Source organism: Pteronotus mesoamericanus, unplaced genomic scaffold, assembly GCF_021234165.1.
Source record: "Pteronotus mesoamericanus isolate MK-2021 breed Mesoamerican mustached bat unplaced genomic scaffold, CSHL_Meso_final contig_24, whole genome shotgun sequence".
Classification (NCBI taxonomy): domain Eukaryota; kingdom Metazoa; phylum Chordata; class Mammalia; order Chiroptera; family Mormoopidae; genus Pteronotus; species Pteronotus mesoamericanus.
The window spans coordinates 2,473,814-2,491,009 of NW_026555100.1; the positions used below are offsets into that span (position 1 = coordinate 2,473,814).

At 42.5% G+C, this 17,196-nt stretch overlaps 1 protein-coding gene across 20 annotated transcripts in view; it reads left to right on the top strand.

The window, feature by feature from the left end:
- The window catches only part of KCNMA1 (potassium calcium-activated channel subfamily M alpha 1), a 718,090-nt gene that overhangs the window by 573,723 nt on the left and 127,171 nt on the right, over positions 1 to 17,196 (top strand). For all 20 annotated transcript variants that reach the window (XM_054572515.1, XM_054572516.1, XM_054572498.1 and 17 more), the window contains 2 exons: positions 6,605 to 6,691; positions 12,253 to 12,329. In XM_054572515.1, the coding sequence (XP_054428490.1) occupies positions 6,605 to 6,691; positions 12,253 to 12,329 (164 nt within the window). The remainder of the gene's footprint in view (positions 1 to 6,604; positions 6,692 to 12,252; positions 12,330 to 17,196) is intronic.

Below are 17,196 nucleotides of genomic sequence, written 5' to 3' on the forward strand. Positions count from 1 at the left end.
AGCCCTTACACTTAACTCTTTCCTTACGCTTATTTTGATAACATTTTGCACATTTTATTTTGTGTGCAGTACTCAGTGCAGACTTAGGACCCTGCTACTAAATTGCCAGATTATCACATTTGATTTACTGAATGAGTACTGTTTCTTGAGATGACCTTACAGCTTTCTGTTTTCCCTAGTGTATTTAGACATATTTCTTAATATGAAGTATCATAGCTTTCACCATGTGACCTCACCCTGTTTTGCTGCTGTTACATGTTGCATGAAGCATGACCAAATTCTCATTGATAGCTTATTTATTTATTTATTTAACTTTTTGGGTTAATATTTCCAGTGTAGCTTTTCAAATGTTTCTCTGTCTAAGGAAGTATTGTTGAAAACATACCGTTGAGATGCCTACTCGTTCATCTTCTTGAGTTGTTTTTCTCAGTGGTTGTAATCACTGTCACATGTTTGTGTTTGTAATTGTGTGTGTGTGTGTGTGCGCGCGCGCGTGTGTGTGTGTGTCTGTGTCTGGAACTCTTTCCAAAGTCAGATTCTTCTGTGATTTTTTTGAGTAGATGTGTGAAAATAGATGTGGCTTCCTGTCAGTTTGGTATTATTGATATGATCCAACTGCGAGAAGTTACTGCAACACTTTGCATCTTCAAAGGTCCACAGCGGTTGCATCTCTACTGTTGGCTGATGGCCTTTGAGTCTTTTTATTGTGTGGTGAAGGCATGTTGTGATGTAGGCATGACTTGTCTAAAGCGTACGAGAAAGTGACTTGGCTTGTTCCCAGAACCAAATACCCAGCAATGCCCCTTCCAAATGAACTATCTTTTCTGCTGGCTACTGTTTTCTTTGTGCACAAAATCTATTTAAAAATGCCATTTCTAAAATCACTGAGATGGAATCAGGATAAACATATCATTGGTCGACCACAATGACAGTCGTTTGAGTCTGACCACCTGGGAGCAATCTTCATTGTTCTGTGTCTCTGTAAGTGAACTAGGCTCAAGTATATTGAAGCATGGAGTACACACTGTGAAAAGTGTGTGTGTCTAGTTGTGTGGGACTCCAGCAGCATATATTTTCATGCCCAGAAGAAATGAAGAGTGCCAGAAAGGCAGTAAGATTTGAGATTGGGGGTTTCTATAGGCTCTGCCCTAACACAGCTCCTAAACTGCAGGGCAGTTGTACTCCCTGAGATGGGAACCAATTGGTTCAAAGAAAGTCCCACCCAATAGCAATCTCATTTGACCTCATGTGGTCAAAAGGCCCCTTTCAGTGGCATGATTCCCATGGGCATAGCATAAACTGAAGTCCTATATTGGTCTTTTTCTTTTGCTCTAGGTGATGAAGTCCCATTAGCTTTCTAGACACAGATATGTTTACCATGTTATCAAATACAAACTCTGTTCTCATGCAAGTGATATTTTTATAATTGCTCAGGGAATGGTACATTACACCTACCAGAAATTGAATGTGGAGGAAAGAGATAAACACCTGTCGCATTTATCCGTATTTATCCGTAGTGGATAAAAGTTGCCTTAAAAAAATCTATTTCAGTTGAATTACTAATCACTTTTTTTCTCTAAAAGCAGCAAACAAGTAAAGTTTTTGATAATTGGAGAAGAAGTAACTAGATGTTTCCCAGTTAATGCTTAAGTGGTGGAGAAAGGGAATGCATTTTTTGTCCACCCTGACCAAAGTTCAGCAAGAGATACACAGTGAAATGCTTAGCAGCTTGAGACCTGGAGCTCCCCACACCCTAGAGGGACTGGCAGGGACATTTCCCTGGGGGACCGAGCCCTGCTAGCCAGTTTCATGCGAATATGTTTTATGTTAAGGGGCATATATTTCAGTTCTAAGTGAGTAGTGTTTTCAATATTGAAATCAGTTGCTCCAACACCCCACATGGCTAGCTGTTTATGTATTTTGTATATTTACATATTTATACTTAGTATCTCTGGATATTAGCGTTCTCTTAGCAACATCACCCTCTAGAAGAGGTGTGGTTGCCCCTTGGGAGGCCTGACTGACAGAACTGCAGCTTGGTCCTGAAAGACAGCTGTGACTGCCTTTCTCCTCAGTCCAGAGGGAAGGGAGCACTTTTGGAACTGAGACCAATGATTTATGTTTTTCACTCATTCAACAAGTAGTTGAAAAGTGCCTATTCCATGCAGCTGGCTACTATGAGAAATTAATTTATAAAAGTAAATAAAATATGATCGTACTTTTCACTCCTTTACTCAACTATGAGTTCCTTACAAAAAATATTTGCTCCTGTAGAGGGTGAGGAGCTGAAGAATAAGTCTTGATACAAAACTAGTCTGAGAGGAAAAGAAAGAGCAGGAATCCTTGGGGAAGGGACCACACCAGCCCTTTGCCTCCAGTTATCACTGAATGTTTTCAGTTGAAATTAACAAGGTCATAGAAGAAAGAGGATAATTTATAGGTTCCTTGGAATGAGGGAAGGCCCACCCCTGCCAAGAAGATGTCCCTGTTGGAATTCTGCTAATTGATAAATGGACTTTTTTTTTAAAGAGATTTTCTTGATTGTTCACATGACATCTTGAAGTTTATCTCTGTCTGATAAACTAGTGAATTAGACAAAATTAGAGTCAGAGATTGATTTAAAGTGCTACACAGGGCGGAAGACTTCTGGCAGTCATAAAAACAAACTTAACATTGGATATTTTAAGAGATGAAAGACCTTTGGAAAGATTTACATATTCCCATTAGAAGGTCAATAACACATTTTAAGGATAGTGGGCCCTTTGCAGGAACAAAAAAGTTACTTCTGTCTAGGATCTTTAACATTTTATATTTTCAAAAAGATGAGGATCAATACTTTATTTAAACTTCATAGATTTGGAATGTGTATAAAAGACTTAATGTCTAAAATATGAAAAGGGGAAAATATATTTCCTCAAAGAGTCTTTGAAACTTTGTACCCGAACAGGGAGTGTTGTATGCAGCGGTCCCTGGAGTCAGGCGCATGTCCTTGTTTACCAAACCCTCAGATGCGGGAGTGGAGTCCAGCCCAGTGAGCATCTTTATGTATCTAGATGTCTTTCCTTCATTATTCTCTAGAGCTGGGCTCGTTCCTCTCATCCCACCCAGAAGGCTGCCTTAGCCTGACCTGGACCACTGCAAATGAGGCAGCCTCACGCACCACGTAGAAGTGATTTAAAGCCTCTGAGCCCTGTCCGGAAGAGAACAAGAGGACATTCTGGGATTACATGGTCACTGAGGTCCTTGGAGGTTCTTAGTGCCTTATAAATTTAGCCATAAAGTTTAAGAAACAAAGAGTTACTCCACTGTGTAGCCAAAAGCCAGTCCAAATTAGCCCATCTCCTGATACTGCACAAGAATAAAATGTTCCAGATACTGTGGTCAGTAAAAAGGTCTTTCAAGGGCCAATAGGGCACCTCCTGGGTAGTTTCTTTGCACCACGAACAAAATGGGGCATGCGATGCTGTGAGAGATTATTTGCTTCTCATGTTCTTGTTGCAGTTACCTTGCACACTTAATTATCGCAGCCATATATTAAGCATCTACTATGTTGCAATCACTCGACACATAGCATGTACTTTAATTCTCTTAGCAACACTCTAAGCTAGTGATTGTTCACCCCATTTCCCTGACAAGGAGTGTGAGGCTCAGTGGCATCCCATGCCCAAGGCCAGGACCCGAAGCCACAGGCCTGACACAGGCACCTGCGTGCTTAACCAGCAGCAGCAGCAAAATGGAGATTGGAACAAGGTCTGCCCTACATCCATGCCCACGTCTTTTCCTCTCCACCCTCAAACTTGACTGAAGCAAGCCTGAGGGCTGTAATAAATGATCTCCACCTGCAGTCTCTGGAGTGACAATCCTAAATTCTTACTGTAGGCCAGCTCTTCCTCACTGTTGATAAAGAACAGAGGAAATGAAAAGAGACTTTTCATTGATAGGAACCTCACTGTCACCACCACGGCACAGTGGGATCCATCACTGGAGTGCAGTTTCCGAAGCACATAATGTAAAAAGGGGGAGCGGATTCTGTGCGAGGCTTGTTTTGTGCTTGTGTGTCACCCAGACATTGATGAGTGTCAAACTTCCCCTTTTGAATTGCATTGCTGAAATCATGATAGAATTTTTTTTTTCCCCACTCAGGAAGCTTTTTTACGCTCTTAAGTGAATACATGTCAACAGGTAGAATTTTCCAATTTTAAGGAATTAGCTCCTTTAGTCTCCAGAATTTACCCAGAATTTTTTATTATGTCCTTGTCCATTGTTCTAAAGTGTATAGTCCCTCACCTGTAACTTTTATCTCCTTATGGCCAGGATGTCTTATAAGCCCTGTATTCCATTTCCTGGGGCCAGCTAAGGAAAATCTGATAATTCCATTGAGAATGAAATAACTCTTTTGGCTTTTTTTCCGCAATAATAAATAATAAAAGAAACAGTAACCAATAGGCATCAAGCCTTCTGTCCATTATCTTGCTTCATCTTCTGAAGAAGATGATTACCTCCATCTCCATCTTGTGGGTGAGGGCATTGAGTTCTAGAGAGGCTCAGTGACTTGCCCAGAGTCCGACAGCTACTAAATGGCTGTACTTAAATTTGGACCCAACTTCTGATTGCAGAGCCAGGGCATATAAGAACTGCCTTGCAGGGATGGGGGTAAGAGAGTATGCAAAATCCAGAACACTGCCTTCCTAAAACATTGCATTTAACCAGCTTTGAAAAGAGAACCACCTAAACTGTAGAAGTTCAGACCCTTTTCTCCTCATGATCGTGAGAAGTCAGAGGGCTGGTCAACTAATATGCAGAATTGGCAGGTACCGTGTTTTGCCATGTATAATGTGCACCCACGTTTTTGGCCCAGACTTCCAGGGAAAAAAAAACTTCCATTTTAATTTTAGTTCAGTCATTTATATATTTATATTTAGAAACAAATCTGATTGTCATACTCAGGATATTATTTTGCATATGGATATCGTTGTTGCTTCCTAGAATTACACTTTTAATGCACAAGCATACATAAAAGAATTAAAAACATTTACATAGATACAGAATTAGTACTGTCCATGTGCATCCTTATTTTTCCCTCAAAAATGTGGGCAAAAAAGTGTGTGTTATACACAGCAAAATACGGGTAATTGGGAGGCATCCGTGCAGCGCTGCCCCTTGCAAGCTGTGCTGTGAGTCCTGGCCTGCTGCCGCCTGATTTGTGAGGAATCTCCGTGTTGTCTGTGGTTCTAGGGCAGAACAGTCAAATCTTCATGAACTCTTGCTAGTATTTAGTGTTAATAATAGCAGTGACGCAGGATTGGTTTCCTCCCGTCAGGTCTTATTATGGGTAATAGTGGAGGTTCTTGTGACCACAAACAATTATTTTGCAATAATTATCTACGGCGTTTTCCCAACAGGACAGAAGTTCACCTGGGTCCTTCCTGTATTGCTGCAGACACGTCGCTCTGTTGGTCACAGCACTTTTCTGAAATGGCTTTAGCAGCAGAAAAGGATTACATGTTAATTGCCATCCTCCGTTTTGATTGTTTTAGGCAGTTAAGGACTTCCTTTAGCCTGATTCCAAACATCTATTACATGAAACACCCGATTTTCAGATCAAAGACTCCCTCTGTTGTATCTGTTGCTGAATTTAGAGTCCCTAAATTTGATATCCATTCAGCCCAAAGCCTCATCTCAGTCTCTGTGTACAGCGTTCCTCGATTCTGCTTTTGATCTGCAGAAAATTAAACTTGTTTGTTTCATCCATTTATTAGATTAGGATACATTTATCTCTTCTGTCAGTCCAAACACGACTTGGTCTGCTAATCTATTTATACCACTTTGAAATAGGACAGTGTATAGTTAGGTTCATACTTCCCTGCAAGGGGAAGTTTTTTAAGCGGTGATTTGCATTTGTCTACTAATTACAGTTTGCCCCAATCAGGATGTGCTAGACACACACCTTATTCAAAGACTCCCTTACATTTTTGTAAAGTGCAGACTGGAATCATTAAGTGTCTTCAGTCGCTGGCATTTTTCTTTTTTACTGTTCTGGTAGACCTTATTCTTTCTACATAGACTGCACATGGAATCTACTTCCAGGTCCTCAGCAATGTCACGCAGATGTTCTGTTTGCTTCTGCACTGGTTATGGGTGTTGTGTACCATTCCCTGCAGTAGTGTGTGTTGTGTATGTGTGTATGTTTTTGTATGCATATAGGGGTCCCATTAATGCTCTGTCATCTAGTGGAAAATTGGTGTAGCAGTAACTTTATTAACTAATAACACTCAATGTTGGGGTACATTATTGGGAATTTGGCTTCAAATCAGAAGCCCATGATGGCAACCCCATTATAAAAACCTGGCCCTGAAGCCTAGATTTGCTTTGATTTTTACAACTGGGAGCACGCCAAACCTGGGAACTGAGGGGCCGAGCTTTATGATGGCATTATCCAAATAAATGTGTGAGATGGTGGACCTCAAGCTCCAGACAAAATCTTTCGGGAAAGCATTAGACTAGTGGGCCCCCTATACAATTTAACAGTACGGTGTCACCTTCAAGGTTTCACTCAGAACATGACCTCACAAATGTGTCTTCTTTGTTTTTGTTCACTGAGCAGTATATTAATTAATCCTGGAAACCATCTTAAGATCCAAGAAGGTACTTTAGGATTTTTCATCGCAAGCGATGCCAAAGAAGTTAAAAGGTAAGAGTTCATTTTCACCTGCCTTCATTTCTATGGCAGCCATAGACATCTTGACCCTCTGGGGCAGGCATGCTTCTCTGCATGTACAAGGCCCTACCCCTAAAACTTCGTAACATGCCTTTGGGCGTCGAATGGTACCAAATCTCAGGAAAAAGGGATTGTGCTTCCAAATGCTTCCATGGGTTCCTCTTCACATAATCCACTCCACATCTTTGAATTGCATAATAACACTTTAGAGTTAGGAGAACCTAGTTACCTCCTCCTTCATTTCCCAAGGAAGAAAACAGAGTTCCAGAGAGCTGAATTGATTGTTCAGGGCCCCCCCAACCCTGATGCCTGATGCGCAGAACAACATAGCATAGGATAGCTGACTCCTCGTCTGCCGCTCTTTACTTAATATTGTTATGCAGATAAATTTACTTGAGAATTATAAGTTTCTACTTTCAGTGTCAAATGAAATCTCAAAAGGTTTGGATTGATTTCAGGTGAAATACTAAACTGGCTATATTTCTGTATGTGGCCCCCTAGGTAAGTGGCTGAAGTTGTCAGGTTCAATTCTTAAGCCTCTGTAGGTATAGCCCAGGGTTTCATTGGCCTCAATGTTTTATGACACCATTATTAATATCCTTAAACCTGTTCAAGCAGCCTAGGAAATTATAGGGCTCTTTGCAGACCACCATGGAATATTTTTATATTTGCTTCTGTCCTATGAACTAGGAAAAATTTACTAGCAGGAAATGGGACTCAGATGGTTACATAGGTCACTCAGCTCAACAATAACATTACCTAAAATATTTTCCATAAATTATTAATCATGAAGGTCTATAATTTATTTAAGCCTATCTTCTTCATTTAATGAGTTCCTACTCAAAGCAAGGCCTGTACTAGGTGTTCTACATCCTTTATTGTTCCTCCTGAAAAAAAGCCTTATAAGGTACATCTTCTGAAACACCTTGGCTTTGGTCTCCTCATCTGTGCAGTTGAGATAAATGTCCAGGCCAGCACATAATCAAGTGGTAGAGCCTGGAGAGGAGCTTGTCTTTCCTTTCCTAAACCCCACAGTTTCTATCAGAGGTGATAATACTAGCAAATTCTTATGTAGAGTTTACTGTGTGGCGGCACTGTTCTAAATACCAGGTACCAGGCACTGATGAATCCACTTAATCCTCTCAACAACCTTATGAGATAGGCAGCATTACTATTTCTGTTTTACAAATGAGGAAACTGAGGCACAGATTGGTTTACTAACTTGCCCAAAGCCACACTGCTGGTTCAAAGCCAGGATTTAAAACCAGGAAAGTCTTACATTCTCAGTTATCTGCCAAGAGGTGAACATGACATGTTGAGCACAGAACTATGATATTTGACAGCTGATGCTTACTATTATCTTCCCTGTCACTCACTCTTGCAAGCTAGCTATACTAGTCATAAAAGCTTTCAGGAAAAAAAATGGGGTGGAAAAGCAAAAAAACAAAAAAAACAAAAAAAAACCCCAACAACTTTCTTTCTATCTATCTATCTATCTGTCTATCTATCTATCTAGCTATCTATCTATCTATCTATCTATCTTTAAAATTGAGCTTTCTAATGACAAATTCACTTCTGCAAAATTACCATTACTCAGGTGTGGGAGAGGAAAACCTCTTTATCTATCTAGTTTACGGGTCCTTGCTGTTCTTTAGGAGTACCCTGAGAACTGGGTTCCCCTGAGAGAGGGAAGTGGGGTGGGAGGAATCAGACTGAACGCCCACCTCCCAGCACCCCTGGAAGAGAAGGGTGTGCTCACATCCAGACTGAGACACAAAAGCTGGGAGCGGTGTCTCAGCACCATGAGCAGGGGGCTGGGGAGCAGAGCGGCACCATAGATCACGTGTGCCTCCCACATAGCAAATATAACATGAAGCTCCCATTTGTGTAATTCTATTTCCTATTGCATCTCTCACTAATGAATGTCACAAATACCAGGCAGTCCAAAAAACAAATTACCTCCTATATTAGGGAGTGCAGGATGTCTCATTTCAGTGCTTTATGGTATTCACAAATACATGCTGACACAATCAGCTACAACACCAGCCTGTAATTTTCCGTGGTGTGTGATGTGTCAGAGCAAATGCTGTCAGTTAGGGGATTTCAAATAGATGAAGACTGCAGAAAACCGCAGAAAGGACATTGGAGATTTGAATGAAACTAAACAAGTTTTGTAAAAATGGAAAAGTAGATTATGATGCTCTTGTATTGAGTTTGCACCCTCTGCTACAAAAAACAACAGAAGAAGTTAATGGATTCTGGCTCATAGAAACTTTCAGATACAGTGTTCTAGGAAAAAAAAAAAAAAGAGGAGCAAAACCATCCAATTCCAATCTTAACAAGATCACTTTGGGATGAGCATTAGGGCTCTGGCCCTTTACTCCTTGCCACTAAATATTTTGCTTTTTCAATAACTTTCAAATAGTATTTAATGTAGGAGTTAAAAAAATTAGTTACCAAGATGAAGAAGTCTTAATTTTTTATATAAAAATCCCTATTACTTATTTCTCCTGAAAAACTTGCAAATCCAACATTACTGGGCAGCATTCCTTCGTTCATTAAACATCTGTCGGTCGGTCACTTTTTAGGACACCTGTACTAGGTGCCAGGGAGACAACGGCGAACGATGCAGAGAAGCCCCTGCTCTCATGGGCTCACGTCCTAGGGCGGAGAGGATTGCGGTTGTGTTTAGTCATGGTGCCAAGCATTAATGCAGCTGGGTCACCGCCTTAGACTGGGTATAAGTGAAGCTTGCTTGGAGGCAGTGGCACTTGAGCAGAGATTGAGGTGATGGGAAAGAATCCATCAGACAGAGATCTGAAGGTAAGAGGAGATATGGGAACAAGTTTGTTGTGTTCCTTGAACACAAAAGGAAAAAGAGTGTGTTGGGGACAGTTACATGGTGAGGTGAGGTTAGACAGGATAGTAGGGCTAGTTGCCAAAGGACTGTATACAGAGGTTGGATTTGTTGTAAAATGAGTCATGAATGGTATATGCTGCCTAGTTTACGTTACTAAAAGGCCTTCCCACCTGCACTGCAGAGAATCAGATGCAGGGGAACAGGAGGGGTGCCAGAGACTTGCAGGCATCTGTGCAGCTTAGGTGAGAAACGATGGCTTGGGCTAGACTGGGGAGCAGAGGCGGTGAGAAGAAAGACCAGTTCAGAATATCTTTTGGAGAGTTTGTAGGATGCCCTGATGAACTGGGCATGGGGAGCGAGGGAAACAAGAGGAATCAAGAATGGAGCCTCGATCTGAGCTTTACACAACTGGCTGGATGATGATTCCATCTTACTGAGGTGGAGAAAGTGGGCTTGAGGCAGGAGGTGGAGACAGAGCATAGATTCTGAGGCGTGTAAAACGGCCCCTGGAGTCCAGGGCCATGGATGTAAAGGGAGATCAGTCAGCAACACTCAGCTGCTCAGGTGCAGGTGTGCAGTAAAGTGGGGGGTTTGCCAGGTGAGCAGGAGAGGCAGAGGTGGGGGGAAAATAGAATGGTGCTGGCAGAGAAGTGCCACTTGGCAAAAATCAGCTGGAGCTTAGATGCTCTGCCCTCTCCAGTTGGGGGATGTGCCTCTAGGTTGCCACAGACCCTCCCCTCTCCCCCCGTTTCATTCATTACCTTTACCTGTCTGGCCTCTGTGAGTATTTTACTTTCAGAATTCAGCTTTAATTCATGAAGTAATTACACTTTATCTTTCCAATGGTCTATTCAAGCTCATCATTTCATCATCTCTTTACTAGATATGTGTTTAAGACCTTGGGCACTGGGACTAGATTGTGTGGATTTGAATCCTGGTTCTGCCACTCACTGTGTGACCTTAGGCAAGCCATCTAACCTCTCTGTTTTTCAGTTTTCTTATCTGTAAAAATAAGATAATAATCATACCTCTGTCAAAGGATTTGAGGATAAAATATGTTAATACTTATTAAATGCTTAGAATAGCACCTGGTCTATAGTCTATGCTCTATAAGTGTTAGCTATTATTATTAATATGTGTAGCAATGTCAAATGTGGGGGAGAAAATGGACAAAGGAAGTGGAAACAAAACTGCTTTCTTCTTTTCTGCAGTTCCCCTTCCAGAGCAGCTCATCATCAATTGGGTTCCTAGCCACATTGCCATTGAGGTCAAACAATCAGCTACCTTTTACTGTTTTGGGGAGATGAAAACTGGCATTTAAAGCAATAGTGGATGAGCTGCTGGGGTGGAAAGAGCACGGGGCTTGAATCTAGAAGTCCCGGGGCTGGCCAAGTTCCAGCGCAAGATGATGTTAGGCAGGCTGTGACTACCTCCTCCATTTACAAATGAGGACGCTTGAGTCCCGGGGATTTGGGCTGCAAGATCTCAGCTCTCTTTCAGATCAGAAGTCTTAACAGTGGTTTCCAAAAATCCCAGTTCTATGATCGAAAACATAAAGAGGAACCTGGGAATAAAATCGTCAAGAATTTTGTTTATTTCTCTATAGCACTTGCCAAGGAGAGAGACCATGTTTATCCCTGGCATTCAGTTTTGTGTTGGGGGTGGTGAAGGTGCTAAGCCAGGGATTTCATTAGTCCCTGAACTCTGGAGGCTATACAGTTGTTCCAGTGAATTTTATCACCTCCGCAGTACTGATAGGACACAGGCCTCCGGTGCTGTTCTTCTAGGCCTTGAGCATTTTAAATAGCATCTGAATGATCTTATTTTGCTTCATCTAGAACAGCTTTGACATGGCCAATGCTCTTTGTCATCACATATTGACACTTAAGTCAGACAGGGGATTTTCCTGTTGATTGATTGCTTTCTCTGGGTCTCCTTCTACTCACCCCAATCCTATTATACCCTCTGCCCAAACCCGTTCCACTGGCCAGCTGAGCTGTGCTCCATAGTGAAAAGAAAACCTTCATTTATTACATGATCTCAAGGCTGGAGAGCACAGGAATTGGTCCAGCCAGCTTTGCAGTAAATATGGGCGGTGAAATCCCAGAAGGAATTTGACAGAGGAACCCCTTGATTCATCACTTTTGATTTTCCCTCTCTAATCTCCTTCTCCGCCTCTCTCACTTTCTCTGAAGTAAAAAGATGCCTTCAGAGTGACAAGGTGAATATTTTTATTTGCCTGAGGAATGTCATCCTTGTGTCCCTTCAATATACAGTTAACCAGACCGAGGGTTTCAGAGATGTATTTAATTTCCCCACCGAGGGCCCAGGGCTGCTTGCCCACATGTTCTGAGGAGCAGCATTGAAGGCTGTTCTCAAAAATGAAAGACAAGCAAGCAGACGCCATGTGTCACATCAGCAACCTTTCCCCCAGTTCTTTTTCAAGTGAAAGTTTATTAAAAGAAGCACTAACTCAAATCGCAGAGACCTGTGTTTGAAATAAATGGTCTTGCAACAAACATTTCCGTCTGTCAACGTCTAAACCTTTCAAAAGATTAAAGGAAATTAGTGCTGGCGTGTTTCATTAATTTGGCACCACAGTGGAGGAAATGTGGTACTCATTTCATTTGGGTGGATTATGAAATGTGTCAGTTTTTCCATTCTCTTTCTCCAGGGCATTTTTTTACTGCAAGGCCTGTCACGATGACATCACAGATCCCAAAAGAATAAAAAAATGTGGCTGCAAACGGCGTAAGTAGTGTTTCTTACCCCGTCCCTCCCTCCCTCCTTCCTTTTCCCCAAATTCATTTCCCTTCTCCTTTTCCTATTGAAGAAACACTAAACATCAAATTTTCTTGAATATGTTTATGTTTCACCCAGCAGTTTAAAGAGACATGAAATACCTGTCTTCACTTTATTAGAGCAGAGGTTGAAAAATCATCACCACCAACACCTAGGAGTAATCCCCCTTCTTGACTCTAAAGAGATGACTAGCTAGCTGTGCCTGGTCGAACACCGTAAATACAGACTATGGAGAGGAGGCCAGCTAAGGCCATGGAGGAGGGATTGTTTTTGTAAATGATTCCCAGTGGCTATGGGAATGCCAAGTGTAAAGATGACTGTCCTAGGGCAGAGAGGAGAATGGAATGTGGAGACTCGGTTTCCCTAAAGGGAGCTGACTCTCTTTCCATTTGGGATTGCTGCAGGTTTTAGTAGCAAAGGCCAGAATTTTCAACTGTGATACTTTCAGGCTGGCCCAAGAAAAGAACTTGGCCATTGCCAGTGGATTTTATCATTGTCCCAGGGACCGACTGCAAACACCACTGCTCTTCGGGGCATATGAAATTGGGCTCGGTAGCTTCTGGCATATCCAGTCTCAAACCCCTTCCAAAGCAGCTTGCCAATGGGGCCTCTTGAGAAAGATATGGGGAGTCAGGAATGTCAGCTGGATTGTGAGCTCCTGAGAAACCAGGACTTAAAGTGGGCTTTGCCTTGAGGAGGTCATGCCTTTTGCAGTGATTATGTGGCATTCATTGCCTAATAGAAATTGTTCCCAACCCTAGAGAAAACACTAAGAATGATGCCTTCCTTCCTATGGCAATTAAGTCTTTCCAAAATGCCTTATGATCATCATTTTCTTTGATCCGTACCATAATCCTGCATAATTGGCAAGGGGTGCGATTTATCCCATTTTACAAAACGAAATTAGGGCTTCAAGTTCAGTGATAGGATGAGATTGCTGAGAGTTACATAGACCCAACAGACAGGTTCAGGCTTGCTGGAAGGCCTCTCTTGATGTTCTGCCCTGACCTATTTTTCAGGAGATAGGGCAAAGTGGGTGACAGTGGGTCTGATGAGTAGGAACACAGTTATAAAATATCATCCCATAAAATACTTTTCACAAGCAGGAACCAAACAGATGAACACCATTCCTAGGATATGCTGAACCATGCAGGGCTTTGTTCACCGCACCCCTAAAGGGATGCAATAAATGTAAACCAGTAAGATGTAAATACCACTCTGCTGGAGCATGGAGAAGACTCTTGGTCTAGAGCAACTTCTGTGGAAATCCGCTCAGGCTGCTCCCCAAGTCTAGGACACCCTGGCCCACTGTTTTGCTCCCCCTTCTTCACTGACTTAATGCACAGAGTCCCCTCCTTTCAACTTTAACACCATACCAAGATGGATGTGTATGGAAATCTCAGAACAAGAACCTCTAACTTCTTGGGGCCTAAGAATTCTCCTGTTCTGACAGCCTATCAGGAAGAATGTCTAAGGGCGTGTAAGACACAGAACAAACCCATTCCTGATTCTGTGACTCCGAAGGCCCTTCTCAGCTGGCAGTCCACCCCAGGTCTGCTTTGCTTTGTGAGCACCCGTGTTTGTGCGAGACACTATCCTTGAAGCTAGGGATGGAGTGGTGTGCAGGAGAAAGTCCCTGCCCCCGACCCAGCCTACACTCTAGTGAATGATTGTAGAACATTGATCATAGGAACAAGTAAATACATTCAGGTAAAGACAGGGGCTGTGAAGAGATTGGATACTGCCTGAGGGTGTGAGGAACCTTTGTAGAGATGCTGCTTTAGCCAGGAACAGAAACGAGTTTGCAGTGTTTGAGGGAAGGGAGGGCAGCCAGTGGAGCTGGTGGGATTGGAGAGAGAGGGGTACGAGACAGATCAGGAAGGAAGGCAGGTGCCATGGTAAGAAACCTGGGCTTTAGTTCTACCATAAATATACCTGTTTTTCAAGCAAGGAAATTATATCATCAATTCCTGTTGATCTCCCTGGTGACTGGACAGAGAGCAGAGTCTAGGGAGGCAGGAGTGGAATGGAAAGATGGAGAGTAAGCTTCTCAGACTGCTGGTGAGCTGGAATCTAGTGGCTGGACTTTTTTGAGTTCCCAGAAATGAGGATTTGACCTCTAGGACACTTTTCCATCTTGGTTCTAGGCAAGCAAATAGCAGCGGTCTTTAATATTATCCTGGAGGGAAGGGCACATAATTGTTTGAAATAATATTATTCTCTTCATTTCCATTCAAGTTGGTTCAGCTAGTGAAGCGCGTGATCTCTCTTCATGCGCAGCACTAGAGGACTGCCTCCAGTGCCAAGCCGCTGTGATGAGTCTCACTTTCTTCTCTCTGTACCCTCCCCCCGACGTGGGCTCCTCCCCTCATGGAGGCCCTCAGCTGTGAGGTTGATGTTTGATAACAATCAGAATTGTCCAAATATTGTTCTTCCTAATTAAACGGCCCTAACAGCCACCGTTCCAGAGGGCAGGATGCAGATGTGTATGTGTAAGTGGTAGTTAGAATAAATTAGTTATTAAGCCTAAGGCATACCAGGCAAGTTAGGAAATTGGGGGAGCTAAGTTTTGGTTATAAAGAAACTTTCATTACAAGGAGCTGAAAGTGTTAATAATGTACTGAATGTACCTTGCCTCGTGCCCTGAGTAGGAGAGGGCAGCTGACCCAGAGTCATTTGTCCAAACCTGTTAGGCCAGGTATGAATAATTCACCCTGGAATGGTACATCTTCATGAGGGCAGAGCTGGTGACAGTTGCTGGTCCCTATTCACAGCTTCCTAACCCTCCTCTCCCAATCTAGCTCTTCGCGTTTCACCCCTTTCACCCCCACCTCCACCTCCTCATTCACTTGTGTTCAATGACTTTAATGTTTTGTGTCATACTCTCTGGAGAAATATCGAGTGTGGACATTCCACTCCTGGAAATTCTGTGGTAGTTTAGTTTAACTTTTGCATTTCTTTCCATTTCTTCATAGCTCTCCATCAAGGAAGAGGGTCAAATTCAGCGTCTGGCCATGCAGCAAGCTCTCAGAATCTACTTACCCATTCTCTTTTTCTGTATAACAAAGCTGGTCTAATGATTGATATTTTCTCCCCCAGCCTCTGAAAGTTTGCCAAAGCCTAGACTCCTAGGGGACAAGTCATGTCTAAATTGATGTGTTTGAAGGAATTTTCTTGAACTTCTAATCATTGACATATTGTTGATTTATTTTTTTTTCTCTTTGCTGCCTCGGAATACGGCCCCTACTCTATTTTAACTGCACACTGGTAGTGATATATTGTGAGTAAAACGGGTTCCCAGCAGCCCGGAGTCCAGTTCCCCCTGTCTTTCTCTAGAAGAGAAACTTCTTTTATTTTCTGTACAGTTTCAGTTTCCTTTTTTCTTTTGGTATTTATGTTGCATGTAGCAGTGACATCATGCCCCAACTCCCTCATCCGACACAGTCTGCAGAGTAGCCGGGTGCTGGAGAACCCTGACAGCAGAAAGCCCGCCCCCGTTCATCCACCCCACCCCCTAGCTTCCTGCCAGCTTCTGGCGCTGTCTTATTTTTCTATTTGAAAATAAGACCTTGACAACAGTGTTTCTCTTGAAGGCCTTGTCTCAGGACCTTTAGGGGACACTGAGTAGGCTGAGGTAATTACCACTATAGCTCTAGATGCCTCATCGATTGGGGGTCATTGTCATGCTGGCCTTTGATAAATTATACTTGGTCTCCTTAACTATTGAGCTTGAATTCCTGTCCTGAAGGAAAGACATGTGCTGCATATCTATTCCTGTGTTGTGATTCGTATATTATATGTACCAGTACTTTACATGTAAAAATGTACATTTTTATATATAAGCGTAGAGATATTTTATAGAGGAAGTGAAGTATTTACCTCAATATATGTGCCTCTCTGTATGAGAAAGTGCTTGCCAGAGGATTAATTGGACACCCAACTTTGGGACTGTAAGTATCTAGACTGCCTTACTAGAGACAAGTATTTCCACAGTGGTAATTATTTCCAACAGTCTATGAAGTTCCCTTGCTTTAAAATTAAGTTTCTCCTTCAGTCAGTACCCAGTAGGACATACCTCTGTGAGTTCCTCTGTGGGTGTTAGTCAGGCATCTTGGAAGATGTTTGCTTGTTTAGTAAACATTTACTTGTTTAAGGTGGAAAAGATGGCTCGGGGAGAGTGTTCTGTTCCACTAATGAGCTCTGCAGATGTCTGAACAAGTAAATGCAACTCTTCAAGCCCCTAACTTACTGAAGGATTAGGAGGACCCCTCTCACCCAACAAGACATAGCAGTTGAGAAGGAGCTTTTAGGGCCAGTATTTCTATGTGTGGCTTAGAACAATGCTGCTTTCAGTTGTACCAGAAATGAGCATGGGACCTTTACTCCTGTATGCAAGACCACCGAAAACAAGACCCAGCCTGCAGACCAGTTCAGTCCAATGGCCCTGGAATTTGGAGATGTCTCAGCACTTGGTCCTCTCATACTCCTCTGCAGCAGAAGAGACAAGTCTCTTCTTTGAAAAAAGAAGAAAGCCAGTCTTTGGAGTTGGAGGGTATAGAACGCTCAATGTACAAACAAAACAAAACAATGACCTTCCTTAATTTGATGCACCATTCTGCCGGAATTGATTCTGCGGCTTCCTTTCTCTGCAGAACACCTTTAAGGTTGGCTTGAGGGCAGGAGTCACTTTTTATACTGCAGAGCTGCCTAAAGAATCTAATGATCCTTCAGAACTGGCGGCAAATCTTAATGTCAATCAACAAACAACTCTAGTGCCAAATTCTTCTGCTTCTCCAGCCACAATTTGGTATTGAGA